The sequence below is a fragment of the Aphelocoma coerulescens genome, chromosome 12, assembly GCF_041296385.1.
Source record: "Aphelocoma coerulescens isolate FSJ_1873_10779 chromosome 12, UR_Acoe_1.0, whole genome shotgun sequence".
In the NCBI taxonomy this organism is placed as follows: Eukaryota; Metazoa; Chordata; class Aves; order Passeriformes; family Corvidae; genus Aphelocoma; species Aphelocoma coerulescens.
The window spans coordinates 14,001,118-14,016,954 of record NC_091026.1 but is presented as its reverse complement, the minus strand read 5'-3'; the positions used below and the strand labels follow the sequence as shown (position 1 = coordinate 14,016,954).

At 39.5% G+C, this 15,837-nt stretch overlaps 1 protein-coding gene across 3 annotated transcripts in view; it reads right to left on the bottom strand.

The window, feature by feature from the left end:
• The window catches only part of PTPRG (protein tyrosine phosphatase receptor type G), a 402,469-nt gene that overhangs the window by 127,163 nt on the left and 259,469 nt on the right, over positions 1-15,837 (bottom strand). For all 3 annotated transcript variants that reach the window (XM_069028207.1, XM_069028208.1, XM_069028209.1), the window contains one exon: positions 11,333-11,428. In XM_069028207.1, the coding sequence (XP_068884308.1) occupies positions 11,333-11,428 (96 nt within the window). The remainder of the gene's footprint in view (positions 1-11,332; positions 11,429-15,837) is intronic.

Genomic DNA, 15,837 nt, shown 5'->3' with positions numbered 1-15,837 from the left:
TATTTTGGGGGGTGGTATGCCATCAGCATTATCAGCTAAACCATCAGTTATCCATACAAATGTCTACATCTGTACAAAGACATCAGGAAGGGACCAGACTAGACTGTGATTTACTTTCAATGCTTTTTTTTGACCTCTGGGAAGAAAACCATGGGCTCAGAACACCCTCAGTAATCATCTCTCCCACAGCAGTCCTGCAGCACAGAAACTACAGACGATAAAACCCAGCAACAACTTATCCCTCTGGCAGTAACCTGTAACACTGGATTTACAGTAATTTAGGACAGATGACAAATTACTGAGGGTTATTTTCCTTCATGCTTGCTCTGCATCATGTGTAATGTTTGGAATTACACAAGAAACCACACATACCATTGGTAGTAACTGGGGTGGTGCTTACATGGACACGCCAACCTGACACCGATTCATGTGACCCTGAAAGGAATGGGCAGCACCCTCTGCTCCCAACCACCCTCTTCCCTCCCTTGCATGCTTTCCTGCTTTCCCACCACTTCTGATCTCGAAAAATACTGACATTTCAGCCAAATCTGCTCTGTGACTTGACTGAGGCTAAATGGTGTGAGCAGCACAAAGACACAGTCAGGACGGCTCTGTAACCACCTCACTGACTGCACAAAAATGACACTTTCCATTTATTTGTACAAAGAGAGTCCTAAGTGATTCTTACATCTCATGGCAACCTATTAACAAAAAGAGACTGTGAATGGAGTATCCAGGTAAACACTTCAAACAAATACATCAATTATGCATAGTCCGTATACTTTTTCCACCTTAGGGATCAAACTGAAACAAGACTAAAGAATTATGTTTTATTTGTATTAAAAATGTATCAGCTCCTGTCCGAGAAGGTTTTCCAGAACATTTGGTATGCTACCCAGGAAATTCTGTCTGAAGCTTGTATTGTCTATTCTTGCCAATACAAGGAGAAACGTGGCACAGTTATAGCTGAGAATTACAGTAATAACTCTTCAGGCAGAACAGCTTATATTTAATATGAATAACTTTTTCATCTGAACTGGAAGATCTAAAGGGAAAGGAAGCCCCAGTTTTACCCACCTATTTCATATATTCAGACTTTACTACCAGTCTCTCTTTTATGGCACAAAGTGAAATCAGACAATCATTTATGAATAGATCCTGTTTTAACAAAGTCAGCCACCAGCTCAGATACAAATTAGAGCTGACCAACTGTTTGTGCGCACACCATGGATCTCAACAAGTTACATGGCCAAACATGCCACACACAAGCCAGCTATTCACTAGATTAATTTCTAGGATAACATCAAGCTCTCATTTTTCCTTCTCCCTCCAAGCATTCCGTGGAAAAGGCTGTTTCTCTTCATGAGAACACTACTTTACCACTCTGCACTTCTATAAATAATTACTTGAACATGATTAGATAAGTCCCCCTTTTCCAGGATGACCCTCCTGCACAGTCCATTCTGAGTAAGTTTTAAAGAATGACACGTGTGTGCTCACCTTCGCTGAAATGTGCCCTAACACTAACTGGCAACCAGAGACATACAAAGACTCTGCAGTTTCATGGAAGATACAGAGGGCAAAAACAGGTGTCATTTTTCTAAGGGTTACATAAATCTTGTTCAAAATCCTGCAGAACTGAACTGGGCAACATGTGGACTGAAGAACTGGAGTTTCCTGGCTGAAATGTTAGATTTCTCAATCTACGTCCCATGAATGTAAACTGCATGTAATATATTTGATTAATCCTCTGAGAGACAAATGGGTAGGAGAGCTGGATAAATACAGAGCCTGTTTGAAAAAAAAAAAAAATCAAATCAAATTAAACTTTAAAATGAGGTGGGAAGACAGGCATAAGAAACTATCTTCCTGGAATCCAGGCTGGATATCTAAAAGCTGGGAGAAAACAGGGACTTCCCAGAGGCAGCTGTTGTGTCTAGGAGAGAGCAGAGGAAAGGAGATGAATGTACAGCTTTACATCTCCTGCTGTGATTCTGTAACTAAGATTAATTTTAGCAAAACTCTCTGAAAACTTAGATAGCAAAAAATAGATTCTTTATTTACTGCTTCTCTCTCTCTTTCTTAAAGAAAAGGTCAAGTCAAAATGCACCAGATTTGGAACATGTAAGAAGGACAGAGAGGAAGCAATCATTGCTATCACAAAGTTACAAACAAGCCACATTTGATGGCTTCTCAATGCTCAGAGATACAGAAAGGGGCTGTTGTCCCTGCCCTAAAGCAGTGATGAAGCCTGCAGGAAGGCTGGGGGTCCCTCCACTTTGTCCCAGATCTAGGTTTGCTTTGTGATGTTTGACAAAGTGACCAAGTGATGCACCAACAATGCACAACAGAGACTGAAATGCTCAAATTCCTACTGTAGTTAGGGAACTAATTTGTTTTTTAGTCTAATGGTTATAATCAGTAGACTTCCTGAGTCTCAATCTTCCTGAACCACAGAAAGAGTGAGATTATAGACTGACAACTATAATTTTTACATATTACACATCTAAGTGTCATTTTCAGGAGACTGGTAATGAAAACTCCACAAAACATTTTCTATAAATTTAAAAATTTTTATGGCATGTCTACAAAATGGTGGGGTTTTTTTTGTTTGTTTGTTTTTTGTTTGGTTTTTTTTTTTGTTTTGTTTTTTTTTGTTGTTGTTGTTGTTTTTTTTAACAGGGTATTTTTAAATCACAGAGAAGTAAATTACTGTCTTTAAGAAGCTGACATTAGACACTATAGATATTCCTACACTGATTCCACTTCTGAACATCAAGGGTGATAGAAAGGAAAGGGAAGCAAAAGCATACACAAATACATGCTAATCAAGTTCTTGAGGCAAGTAATTCAAATAAAAACACTAAAATGTAAGGGGACAATTATGAGAATTAATGCTAACAGGTTGGTATGTAATTTAATGAAGCAAGTTAATAATGGCATCCCACTTGGGATTAATTCGATGCATTAATCAATTAAGAATCATTGACAAAGCAAAAAACCTGCAGGTCGGAAACATTTATAACACTGTAAACTGAAAGACAGTGATCCTAACATTCAAATGAACCTTGAACCAGAAGAGCACAGTGATCTTTTCCCCATGCAATGTATACAACCAGCTCTCTATTAATTGTTATGACTGATAGCTCAAAACATTGAGGACAGACTCCATAAAATATGCAGAGCGTTTTTCACATTTGCAGCATTGCAGAACTTTGGAGTCCAAGTCCCCTCAATAGCAAGAAACTTTGCAGTTTCTTCCTAACATCAATAGTTGTGATTTTTCCATTAAATAAATCGGAGCAAAGGACTGTGATTGATCACAAAAAGCAGAAGTCACTTGGTAACCCATCCCCATTGCTATCCATCCTCTTTGCTGCTGCATTTAAACCTGAGACAGCACAAGTTGTGAGTCATGGTCTCAGACTTCACAGTTAAGAAAGCATTGGCAGTGCATTTGGGGTTGGGGCGGGGGGAGGATCAAATTCTAATTTTTACCTTTGATTAGTTTTTTTAGATGCTTTGGAAGTTCATTTCACTAGATATATCTGAGATGAAAAACAAAATAAAAGCCAAAGACTCTCAGTGGATTCTGGTATTTTGCTCTGCACTATAAAAAGAACTGCATGGCACTGCTTTCAGTACAGCCCATATCCTTTAAAACTCAATCTAACAAAAATGCTTTAATTGAAAGTATTGCATTTTGGAGGTCATTAGACTTTTTGCCTTAGTTGAAAACACCATGAACAAGTTCATAGAGTGAAGAGAAGAATGGAAAGGAAGACGACTGCTTGGGCACTGAAGAAGATAAGTGCACATAAGGTAAATTATCCTTCTACACTGCACAGTCAGCCTGTGGATAGAAAAGTTTCAACACAGCAGGTTGCAGCCATCATGATCTAGAGACTGCAAATGCCTCTTGGCAGAACATAGGCAAGCAGAAGTGGAACGATGTGTTTGCTTCCAAGAACGATCTGTCTCAGCCGCCCTGTCAGTCTGTGCCTTCAAATCCAACCCCCCTTTCGCTCACACATTTGTACCTCATTCCTCCAAGCAGGCTTGCTCAGGATGTGCAGGCTGCTGTGTGAACACCTCTGCTCTTCACACTCACAGATTTACCACATGAGCTCCTTCTCATGATAAGCCATGACAAGTGTGCAGCCATGTGAGCGAGAGCCCAAACCCACAGCACTCTGCACACAGACAGAAACTCTGCTCGTGTTTGTGTGGGATGTGACATGAGGGAATCCCAGGAGCCCAGGCTCTGCACAGTAACCCAGTAGCAAAGGTGTGTATCAGTGCTGCTGTCAATGTACTGAAAGTCTGGAGAACTGAAGCATATCTGGTAAAAAAAAAACCCCACAGGTGAAAGGGCCAGTGTTTCTTGAGTGCAATTCAACTCACTAACAAAGCCCTCATTTCTTGAGCCCAGCAGCATTGAGTGATGAACATTGCTGGGCTCACAGATCCCTTCCCAGCTCCCTGTGCTCCTCAGATTAATCATAGTAAGGTCCCAGGGCTTACCCCTGCAGTCTGCCCCTTCCTTACCCTCTTATCTGCCCTTCTTTTTGAGAAAGGGATGCAGCTCTGCCCTTCTCGCAACTGCATCATCCTCCACAACAAAAAACCTTTTGGAGCTTTGCTACTGAACTCAAGACTTCATCAGGGATTGTTTGCCTAATGCTCTCAAGAGTCAGCCTGCTCATTTATGTACCAAAATAAAGGATGAAGAACATTATTACAAGAACCTTGTAATAACCAAATTCTTGTAAAAACCGAAAATCTCTATTGTAAACAGCAGTTTTACTATTAAACATCATTTGAAACATGACCAATCTGGGCAGAAGTATGGATTAGAATAAAGTTAAAGTCTCATTGTTAAACACTGGAAATTTAATAAGCACCAAAATTTGAGATATATAGATATGTATTTTACTCTCAGAGCTATTCCCCATCTGTTCTCCCTTTCCTTTCTTATTTTACATAAATATTCAAAAATATTCATATTTCCTAAAGAAACTTTCAACATAAGTTGAAATAAAAATCAGAACTTTGGGTTTAGTTTAAAAAAAATTTCGTTTAATGGAAAGGGTAGAATAGATTTTTTAGAAATAGTTTCCATGAATTTTTATCTTCTACCCAAATCCTCCTCCAATCAAAATGGTTTCAGAGCAAGTTGTTTGATCAGCATGAACATTTGTTATTAGGCACCCAAACTTGCATATTTTGGCTAAAAAAAACACCCCTGGAGGCTGGTCTGTGCCATTGACATACTGAACTCTACTCAAATCTAACAGACCTTAGGAAGCTCTAAAAATTTTGTATTTAAATTCTCCATGACGTAAAATCACTTTTGACAATTTTATCTCCACTTATTTGCTGGAAAATTAGGAGAATCCTTTTCTGCTCCAGAGATGCTTCATATGTTACTATACTCCACTGCATGTATTGTACAAGGTGTTTCCCAGAAAAATGTACTCTTGGTGCTGCAGTGGCCATATCTACCTACTCTGGCTGTGTCTTTATATGTCAGGGTAGCTACTTTGTACCTCTGTACTATTTTTCAACCATTTAAAGGCCCTAGTATTGCTTTTATTAGTAACAACTAATGTTTTCAAACAACTGCAACATTTCAAAATGGTGAGAAATTTGACTTAGTAAACAAGAACACATTTCAAATTGTTCTGCTTGTCTTCACTTACATGGAGAGTTATTGGTATACAGGTACTGAATAAGGCGCTCTCATACCATATCTTCATGGTATGAAGATAATAAAAATATACCTGTACTAATACTAAATAACACTGCTAATCAATAATAACAGTTTTATTATTCATGAGCTACTATTAATAAAACCCCATGGGTTCTAATGTAACCTTTAAAAGAATTAATACTGTAATTCAATTTTAAGGTCTTTACATCTATCTGAAGTCTATTAAAATAAATGAAAAGTCTCTCAATAACTCTGGATGATGCCCTGCATGTTAATGATGCCACATGTTATTTTCACTATTGCAAATCACCTTTGAGATACTGCCTAAACACTGGAGTACTGATTGTGCTTCATGTAGGTGGATATAATGTTCCAAGAGAAGTGCACACCTCTCTCTCCATTCTCATTGTCAAAATCAAACTAGTTTTGCTCAGATTTCAAAAAAACATTAGAATAAGGGAGAGGCACAATCAGGGAATTGCCAGGAATTGAGATGGGGACATGGGACCCTATCTCTTACTGGATGTGATTTTCTCAAGAGTCACCATATTTAAATCACTTATTCACTGAATCTATTTTGTTATGGTGGCAAACACATGAAACAGTTAATGAAAGGGGAGAACAGGGAACCAAAAGGCTTCTAAGGGAAGTTAAAAGCTGCATTCTGTTGTTTGAGAAATACACATTTAAAAAGCATATTTTTGGCAAATATTCAATAGCTTTGGCAGTGTTCCACCAATTTATTCTGTGTTCAGCTCATTTAAGCCCCTGGGAAAAGTGAGTGATTGATCATATTGATGAAGCAGACCAAGAACTACTACCAAAAAAACCTCACAAAAAGCAAGGCCACAAACATGCATTTTACTGAAGAACAAATCTCTGGATACATGAGTAACTAGTAAATATAAAGCCATTTATATGCAAACAATACACATATAGATCTAAAAGTTAAAAGGGTTACAAAGTAGTTTTTTCAACAAACTTACAAAAACATGTCAGCATTGGAAGGCAACTCAGCAAAAGACATGTAAACCCCTTGATTTTTATCCCACATACTTTTAAAAATACTGCTAGTTGCATATTTGCTGCCGAGTACCTAATTACCTTTAAAAATCTAGCTGTGCACTGTTGAAGCTCTTGAGTTATCGAGGTTTCAACATCACTCATCATTATGGAGCTAATTTTAATGATGAAAGCATTGCTAAAAGTTATTTTAAAATTCATTTTTACTTAACTTCTTTAGAGATGATTTGTTTGAGTACCTGAGACACAGTAACTAATCACTGATGGTTTTCTTTGCAAATATAAAATAGATTTATATGCCCTCCCTGTAGGAACAAGAATTCCATCACCTCCTCCTGAATTTCTGAGCTATCGAATATTTGATGAGTGCTTAGGGAATCAGTATTGTGTCTTTTCACAGCAGTAATCAAGGAATGAAGTATTCTCTGCCATAATGAATCTACTGCAGGACTAAAAGATGAATATTTCAAATGCAAAAGCAATATGTTTGTTTTGAACACTTCTAAGTTTGGCTTTAATAAAGCAAGTAGTGAAGTGTGCAATGAGTTATATTGTTAGATGGTTAAAACAGAGCTGTGCAATATGTCTGAATGCATTTAATCCAAGTAACTACTAATTTTAAATGTGACTTATAAATATGTATTACATTTATGATGAACGGATGACTCAGGAACCATGAGAAACTTGGGCCTTGCCTTCCACTCCTGGCTTGCTTCAAAGCCAGCTCAGCCTGACAATTAACCAAGGCCCAGAGCCAGAACATCATTAACCACAAGTTGAATCTTACGTGGGCTGAAATCAAACATGAGCACCAACTATTCAAGTTAGGATCATTTAAATCAAGCCTGAGGGGCCTGGCTGGACTCAGACCTGCTACATGTGTTCCAGCAGCTGGTGGGTCCCAGTGTGTAGCCAGAGGCTCATTTCAGATTTCCCAAAAGCAGGGCCCCTCAGCTGGGTCCATCCCTGTGGTGCTACCCTTCCTGCAAATCAAGAAGCCTTTTCTGCCAGCCAAGAGGATGCTGCCAGCAGGAGGTGATGGGCTCGTCAAGCTAAACATCACCAGCACCAGCTTCACTTTGAGAAACAACAAATCACTGCAATACTGAAAGGAATGGCCACAATGTGTTCTCCTGAAAAACTTGTCAGAAGGCAAGGTCTCATTTGTCATGGCATTCTCTCATTTGTGTCCAGGGGATTTTGATTTTTGCTAAAACAACAAGTAAGTTCTATTTAACAACGAAGAAAATCCAGCTAGAGATTTTAGGCCAGCTCATCTCATTTGCAAACTGAAAATACCTACTATAGAGTCCCCACGGTGCTATTTTGTGTGACACCCCTATCCACAATGAGATACAGAGATGAGCAGTTATGGTAGTTTGTATTTGCAAGAATTGTTTCTTAGTTTAGTAGGCTTTTTTTGTCAGATCAACTAACCTGCAGCACACAAACAGAAATAGTGTTTATCAACAGAGCTTAAAATGAAAGCAATGAGAAAAGCACAGCTTTAATTACAACGAAGTTCCAAGTGCTTCAATTATCCAACTTCAGAACCAATGTACTTCACCTGGAAATTGCCCCTGAAATAATGAATTCAATAAGGAAAATTCTTACATAGTCCAAGTTAAATTATTTAAAAAGAAAGAAAAAGGGTTCCTAATTATTTAATGTTTCACCAATAATTATAGTTCAGTATAATGTTCACTCATTGGTGAACCTGATTTTCAAAGGAACATTTATGAACATCAGTCAAACAAAAAAGACCTGCCAGACTATAAACTCAGCCAGTGTTGTGCACATTCATTCCAACACAGCATTACCACATTAGCAAAAATCCAAGTCTTGACTTAATGGCAAACGTATCCAATAATTTATGTTGAAATATTTACATAGAAAAGCATGCATGATGCAGTTTTCTAATGCATTTGTAAAAAACAGTACTCTTGCTACAATTTTTAAAAGCTGTGTTCTAGGTAAATGAGTCCAAGATGGGACTAAAGCTCTGGAATATAGAAAGCTGTTGTACTTGAACAAGCTAAGCTGCCAATCAAAATGTGACCATGGACATCTTATGGACATTTCATTCAAAAGTAGTAGTGATCAGTTTTAAAAGACAACTTTAAATTAGCTGCATGCAATACTAGCCATGGCAAGTTTATCTGCAGGGAGTCTCAGGGAGCAAGGCTCAGGGAACACCAATTATTTCTCAATAAAAAGGTTTTCCCAAGTGATAGATCAACAAGCCCAGCACATGATACACAGCTGAGGGGGCTAAAACAGCACCTAGGTCAAACACAGTATGGATCTGCAGAGGATTTTCATTACCCGTTAATAACCCTATGTTAACCCTATATACAACAACTCAAGCCCTATGGGACTAGTTCTGGAAAATCCTCATGATGGCCAAAATAGCAGCTGTCACACTGGTGTCCCTCAAGTTTATTTACAGGGTCCAGAATTCAGCATATGCCCTTCCAGACTGGGGACTTGGGGCTTTACAAATCTTCCTCGACTGTTCTCTGTCTTGGAGCAGAGCTGCCCAGAAGGAAAACCTGATACACTCACAAGTTTAACAACACAGCCTCGATTTCTCATTTCAACCCAAAGGAAAAGGAAAAAAATGCCAAAACCCCCACAATCATTTCCTTGCAACCGCAAAACAGGTTGTCCCTGGGTCACTTTGCCAAAGAATTACCTTAACCCCACTCTCTGGAAAAGATCAGAGAGTGTTTATCAGTAATGGCCTCAGATTTCACAGCTCCCAGAGCAGCGGAGACCAGCTGCACCATCATCCAGACTTTACAGCCTCATATCCTGTGGCCAGCAGGGCTGCAAATGATGGAAAGTGTAGATTTCTGCTTCCCTGAGGGGACTGCAACACTCAGTTGGGGTCTTAAAAAGCCTCAGGTCTCTTACAATCAAAGATGGGGTTTTTAACAGCATAACACACTATTTTAAGTTATTTTTAGTGAGTTTAATGGCTCCCTTGGAATCATGCACAGAGAGACCTGCAGTAAGTGCAGCACCTGGCTTTGCAGGTGGGGAATACCAAACACAGTCCCACCACAATTTTAAGATCCTATTAAAAAAAAAAAAAAAGGATTTAGGGAATACATGTCACATACAGATTAGGAAGTGGTGTGACAGGGGCAGTGCTTCACATGGCTGATGTGAAGGCCATCAGGGTAATTTAGCAGTTAAATTCCAGACAGGCGATGCCACAACATGTTGCACACCATGGGACAAACCCATGCTCCTTCTGACACGGCACACACACCAAACCCACAATGCTTCACTGTGGTATAAACCAGTCTTTGGTTGTTCTGTTTCTAAACTTCTGTCTCGTCTGGCCAAATTCAATTTGCCCGAAGCTTCCCATAGTACACTGAGATTAAGAAGTCTGGGGAATCATCATCATGGCATGCCACTGTAAATTATCACAGCTCCACCAACTTTGCCCTAATATGAAATGCCACAGAAGTGCTCAGAATCCAACAGTGATGATTTAACATGCCTCCTTCCACTGATGTCAGCACAGTTACAGCAATTTATGCAATACAAGGATCTGTCCTTTTCTCCTTATCAAAGCATTTGATCAAAATCAGTGACATGCAAAAAGACAACCTTACTAAATTTGAGCAGCAGAGTCAGGCTTGTCACTCTAATATCATAAGAAAAAGGGAGGTATTTCCATATGGGTACTTGCATATTCCTTTTTATCTGGTTTCACAAAGATAACAGCAAGATCACTTTCTTCCTCAGTAAAAACTAGTTGGAAACCTCACAAAGGATCAGCATTTTCCCTTGCTCTTCCCTCCCTCCTTTCCTCTTCTGAAAAGCAAGACCTCAATGTATTTCAAATCTTCATTAGCTACTTCTCTGCCTGTGACAGCCTCGTGGTGTGGAGCAGCTCCAACTCCCTCCCTTCAATTCACCCTCGAGTCAGAAAGGTAAGACCCCATTTCTGACATGAGATGACAAAGAGCTCACACTGCTGAATGCCACTGCCACAGGTGACACTCCCATCACCAGCGGTGCTCCCTGCCCCATGCTGCAGATCTGGAGCGTGTGGAACCACAAATGAGCTCACCCAGCAGCCCCAGATCTGCATCTCTGAGGATGCATTTCAAACAAATGCATGCATAAATTCACTCATTGGGAAACCCGGTCTGTTCAAGAACTTGTTACTATGACAATTTAGAAGAAGCTGCTACAGATAAGATTGATGAAACTTATTGATTAATCTTCTCTCAAGCTACATTTGAATTTTAAGTTGTCCCTAAACAGAACCAGTTGGTGTTGGTTTGTTAGTATTCCAAGGACTGCAGCAATGTGCTTCAGCAGCGAAGGAAGTTCCATGATAAATGTGTTCTCCAATCTACATCTGTAGAGTAGCTATAAAGTCAGAACAATCCAGGCAAAATTTTTCATTATGTTTTTTTTTTTAAATCACACATAGACAATATGAAATATCTTTCACTTAGACAGGTGGGAACAAGAAAACAGATGCATCCATTAAGCTTGAAACAATTCAATGAATTAAATAGTACTTGGTGAACACTTTGGTTTATGGATATAGCCTTTGTTTAAACTTACTTGAAAAAACACAGCCATGGCTCCTACCACCCTGTTTTCTAGAACGGCTGTTCCGAAACTGTCAAAGTCATCAGGATTGTAGAAGTAAATCTGCATCTGCAAAAATTGAAACCAACAATAAATCACATTAGTGTTGATTCATACAGATTTCACATGATGTAATGCATACACATTGTATGTAAACCCACTGTTATGAACCTGAGATAAAAGAATTCTGCTGAACAATATTGTTTAACCAGCATCTTGATTAATAGCATGACTGCCCTGCTGGGACAGTAAGCAGGGAACAGAGCTGATGCAATGCATTTTAATACCAAACCCAGGAATAAACAGTATGGTCAGTCAGTTCAGATGGTAAACTTTGTGCTATCTGCCAGAATCTCTTCATTTCTTTGCACACTGAAGGCTCATCTTCCACTCTGTTAAATGTGCTAAACATATTTATCTCAAAATCCATAGAAAATTTTGAAAAGGATTTCAATGTTTAGAGTTATTCCTTTATTCCTAAAGTCATTTGTAAGATAAAAGTCTCTCTCCATAGCAATGCATTTTCATGAGCCTCTGATATTCAGGTCTATCAGTTAGGGTCACACTTTTACCTGTCTTCAGTTAAATTTCATGACTTTTATTTCCAAAGTGTTAATAGTCTGCAAAAAGCATGGAACAAAACCAGATATACTGATGTAATTTTGTAAGGAATAAATATTAATAATTACACAAACCCCAAGTAAGAGCAGGTGAGAACAATGACTGCCCCAAACTAGCAAGTGTTGGAGTTACACAAATAGAGGAGGACCAAGAACAGCTTCCTCCATACACTCTGCTGGTAAACAATTCCACTCCACTACACGCATGCCCGGAATAAGAGCAGCCTGCAGAGGCTGTGGGTGCTCGTGCTCTTAATTTCCTGCATGGTTCTTGTTCCACTTCCCACAGTAGTTGAGCTCCAACTTCTGCCAGCTGTCTGAACGCACTGCTGCTTCTCCAGTAGTTGTTCAACCCATCCCTTCCAAAAGAAGCCCCTAGTGTTAGTCCATCTCTATCAGCCACAATTTGCTCCTAAGGATCTGGTTTAAAACATGCAACGCTCCCTTCTCTACACTACACCATGCAGGTGTGTAAATGGTCAGAGAATAAATTCAGTGTTTGTAACATCTGTTGTACGTGTACCCTACACAACACAAATTAAAACCATGTGCCTGATGGTGACAGCCAAGCACAAGGACTGGACTTCACCGCAAGTGCTCCCACAGCCATTCAGGGAAACTTCCTGATAGATTTCACAACCCAAACCAGCATTGGCAGGCTGATGTGGATGCTCACTTGTGCTCACTGATGCCAGAAAAAAAAATATCTGTTCCTGGCTATGAAATGGGAATGGACTCCCCAGCTTCTCTGCCACTGGCCTCTTGTTGAACCTGTGCACTCACTCTGCTGCCCATCACCAGTACCTGCCCTTTTCACAGCACTACAATGATGACAAGAGATAGGCACACAGCTCATAGTTTGAGGGAGAAGTAAGGTCTAGCTGAGACTGCCCATGCCTCCCAACACACTGCTGGTCTGACCATGGGACTCCCTCCAGAAAGTCTGTCTGCAAGACCCAAACACTTGTTTGGGTTTTTCCAAAATAGTGCTGCATGACACATCCTACTATATTCACAAATGCACTATTTTCCCCATATTTTGTATATGCCAGGAGAGATTATACCCTTTTATCTTGCACAGATACATTCCTACTCATATTTACTGATGACCAGGCTTTTGACTGTATATGTTGGCTGTAGTGAATAGGTAGTTTGCCAGTATTATACAGTTAAAAAAAATCACTGCATAGGGAAAAGGCCAACATGACGATCAGAGCATGCAGAGGCAGAGGTACTTTTTTTCAGCAGGAGGAAGACCACACTCCAAATAGCCCACAAAAAAAGAAAAAAATTGGCACTCACACTAGTTTTATAAAATTTGAAAGCAATTTTCTTCCCCTTCTTTGGCCTTCCTGTTCCCAGCATACTCACAGCAAACACACAGATGCTGACAGTATCTCACAAAGGTGGTGGTGCATCCATATTCTGATAATTTGGGCTTTGAACAAATGCAGAGCAAGGTACAGCCATTCATTGATGTAGAAATTAGAAACAATTTGTTTCAGGTAGAATTGGTTAAATTTCAGTTTAGCCAGCACAGACCAAAGCTGACAAAGCACTCACAAATTACATTTTGCTCCTCTTTAAAATAAAGTCTGAAATTATCTATACCTTACATAAAACATTTCACTATATAGTCCTCACAGGACTTTGTGAAGAAAAACATCACTGAATGAGTTCAGCATATGCCAGAATCATTTTGGATCAATTTTGCTCATGGCATTTTAAGGGAATTAATTTTTACAATACACTCTTGCATAGCAGTGCAAAGGGCTCTGGTAAAAGAATTTTTCATTCTGATCATCTTAGCAGCACAATCTCACAGTCTAACCAAGAACCACACACTGCCTTGATTACCATACACATTGGAGCATTTTACCACTGCTCCCTCGTATTTTTCCAGAGAGTGTGGTTCCTCTCTCTGCATCCATCATGTCAAGGGGAACTGTCTCATATGAAAAATTATCATCATCTGTCATACAGTAGCTTCCTTATGTGCTCATACAGCTAGAAGGAACATTTTAGGAGTAGAATATCTGAGGAATTGCTATTATATAATTTACACACACATACCCTGCAAAAACAATGTTAAAAAGACAGTAAAGTTACACCCTCAAAGCCTCATGGTTCAGGCTGCTCATAAAACCACACCTGGACACCTCTGAGCATTAGTATTATGACAATTTTCTAATTATGTGATCACATATTGTTCTCTTCCATAATACAGCCTCATCTGTTTTCCCCAATTTACAATAAAATGCAAATATATCCAATGTATTTTTGTTCTTTTCTTCATAATATACATAATACTGAATGCATTTATCAGTAGATAGTTAATTTAATATTTTCTATGGGTGGGATAAGGTTCTTTATGTACAAAGAGGGAGTAAGACAGTTAACTGCAAAATTAATGTCCCCGCATACTTAAGTGGCCTAAACATGCTAGAAAATTTCCATTATTACTCCTTATTATATAATTAGTATATACAATAAATGGTGCACCTTGCATATAAATGACTTCTACTGTCTCTGCCTGGGACATACATAGCAGCAGTACAGAATGCAACAAAGAGGCTTTTCGCTAAAGAAAATCTGGACCTGATTATAATATGCTATTTGTGAAATGCAGAATGGAGAATCACCCAAGCTTACATATCCAACCTGAATTGCAGCACTGCCTGATTTCAGCTCCATACAACATCATTTTTGTACATTTCTCACGTGATTTCACAACAGCTTCTATTTTCCAAAATTAAAAATGTAAAGGCTGTGAATCCTGCAGCAATGGGAAAGCCTGAAATGTCCTTCATAGTACGACACTACCTGTCTGCAGTCAGAATGCTCTATTCCAAACATCCCTGCTGACTGTGCTCCAAACAGCCTGCCCCACGGCACAGGTCCAGGAGGGCATGAGTGTCCTGTTCTCTATGGCACAATATATGAGATTTACAAGACTTTCACATCTAGCCGCACAACAACTAACAGGGCTGGGAAAGGCTTACATGGCCTTCCTTAATCCCAGATGTGCAACACGGCACATTTTACCTTGTAAAGAGGTATCATAAAAACCACGTGTGTCCAAGCAACTTGAAATTTTCAGTATTTTGGTAAAACCAAGCTGAGACAAACCATCCCTAGTGAAACAAAGGTACTTTTCCTGCAGGAAGACACTCTCCATCCTAAAATGCTACCACAAATACTACTGCAGCTACACAGCTTTACCAAGGCAGGGAGAGGGTAAGTTTGTTTTTAAAGGAAAAACTTCATGCTTTGACACTCTTCACACTATAAAAGAATTGTTTTCAAACTTGAGAGAGATTTGCTGTACAGCACAGATTTAAGCCTTTAAAAAGATCACTGAAGGCAAAATCTCCAGACTGTTACAAGTGCCTTAAAACAGAGGATTCAAGAGAAAGCCCTCAACTCTGCCATAACCCAGGATATAATCACCAGTTGCCCTAAGAAAACACGTCATGTTTTGTTGCGGTGGGTGAGATTAATGTATGCTGTTCCTGTGTTTTAGATTGGCCTGTTGGTCTCCATCCTTTGTACTTTATTTGGTCCCCATCGAGAAAGTTCCCTTCTCCTGGTTCTCCTACTAGTTTCTGTTCTCCTGCCTGCCCCTCTCTCTTCCCCGTTGGTTGTTGCACCCTTGTCCCTCCCTTACCCCGCCTCCTGGTCCTCAGCCCATTGGTTCTGGTTTCTCCCTGCCCCTAGGACCCTCGATAAAAAGTTGTACCCCTGCTCCCCATTTTGTCTTTTATCGTGTGGCTGGGGACCTTTCAGGCGTGGAATAAACCCTCGCATAGCTGGAACCCTAAACAAGAGACCCTTCTCGTTTCTTTTCCACTGATGGCC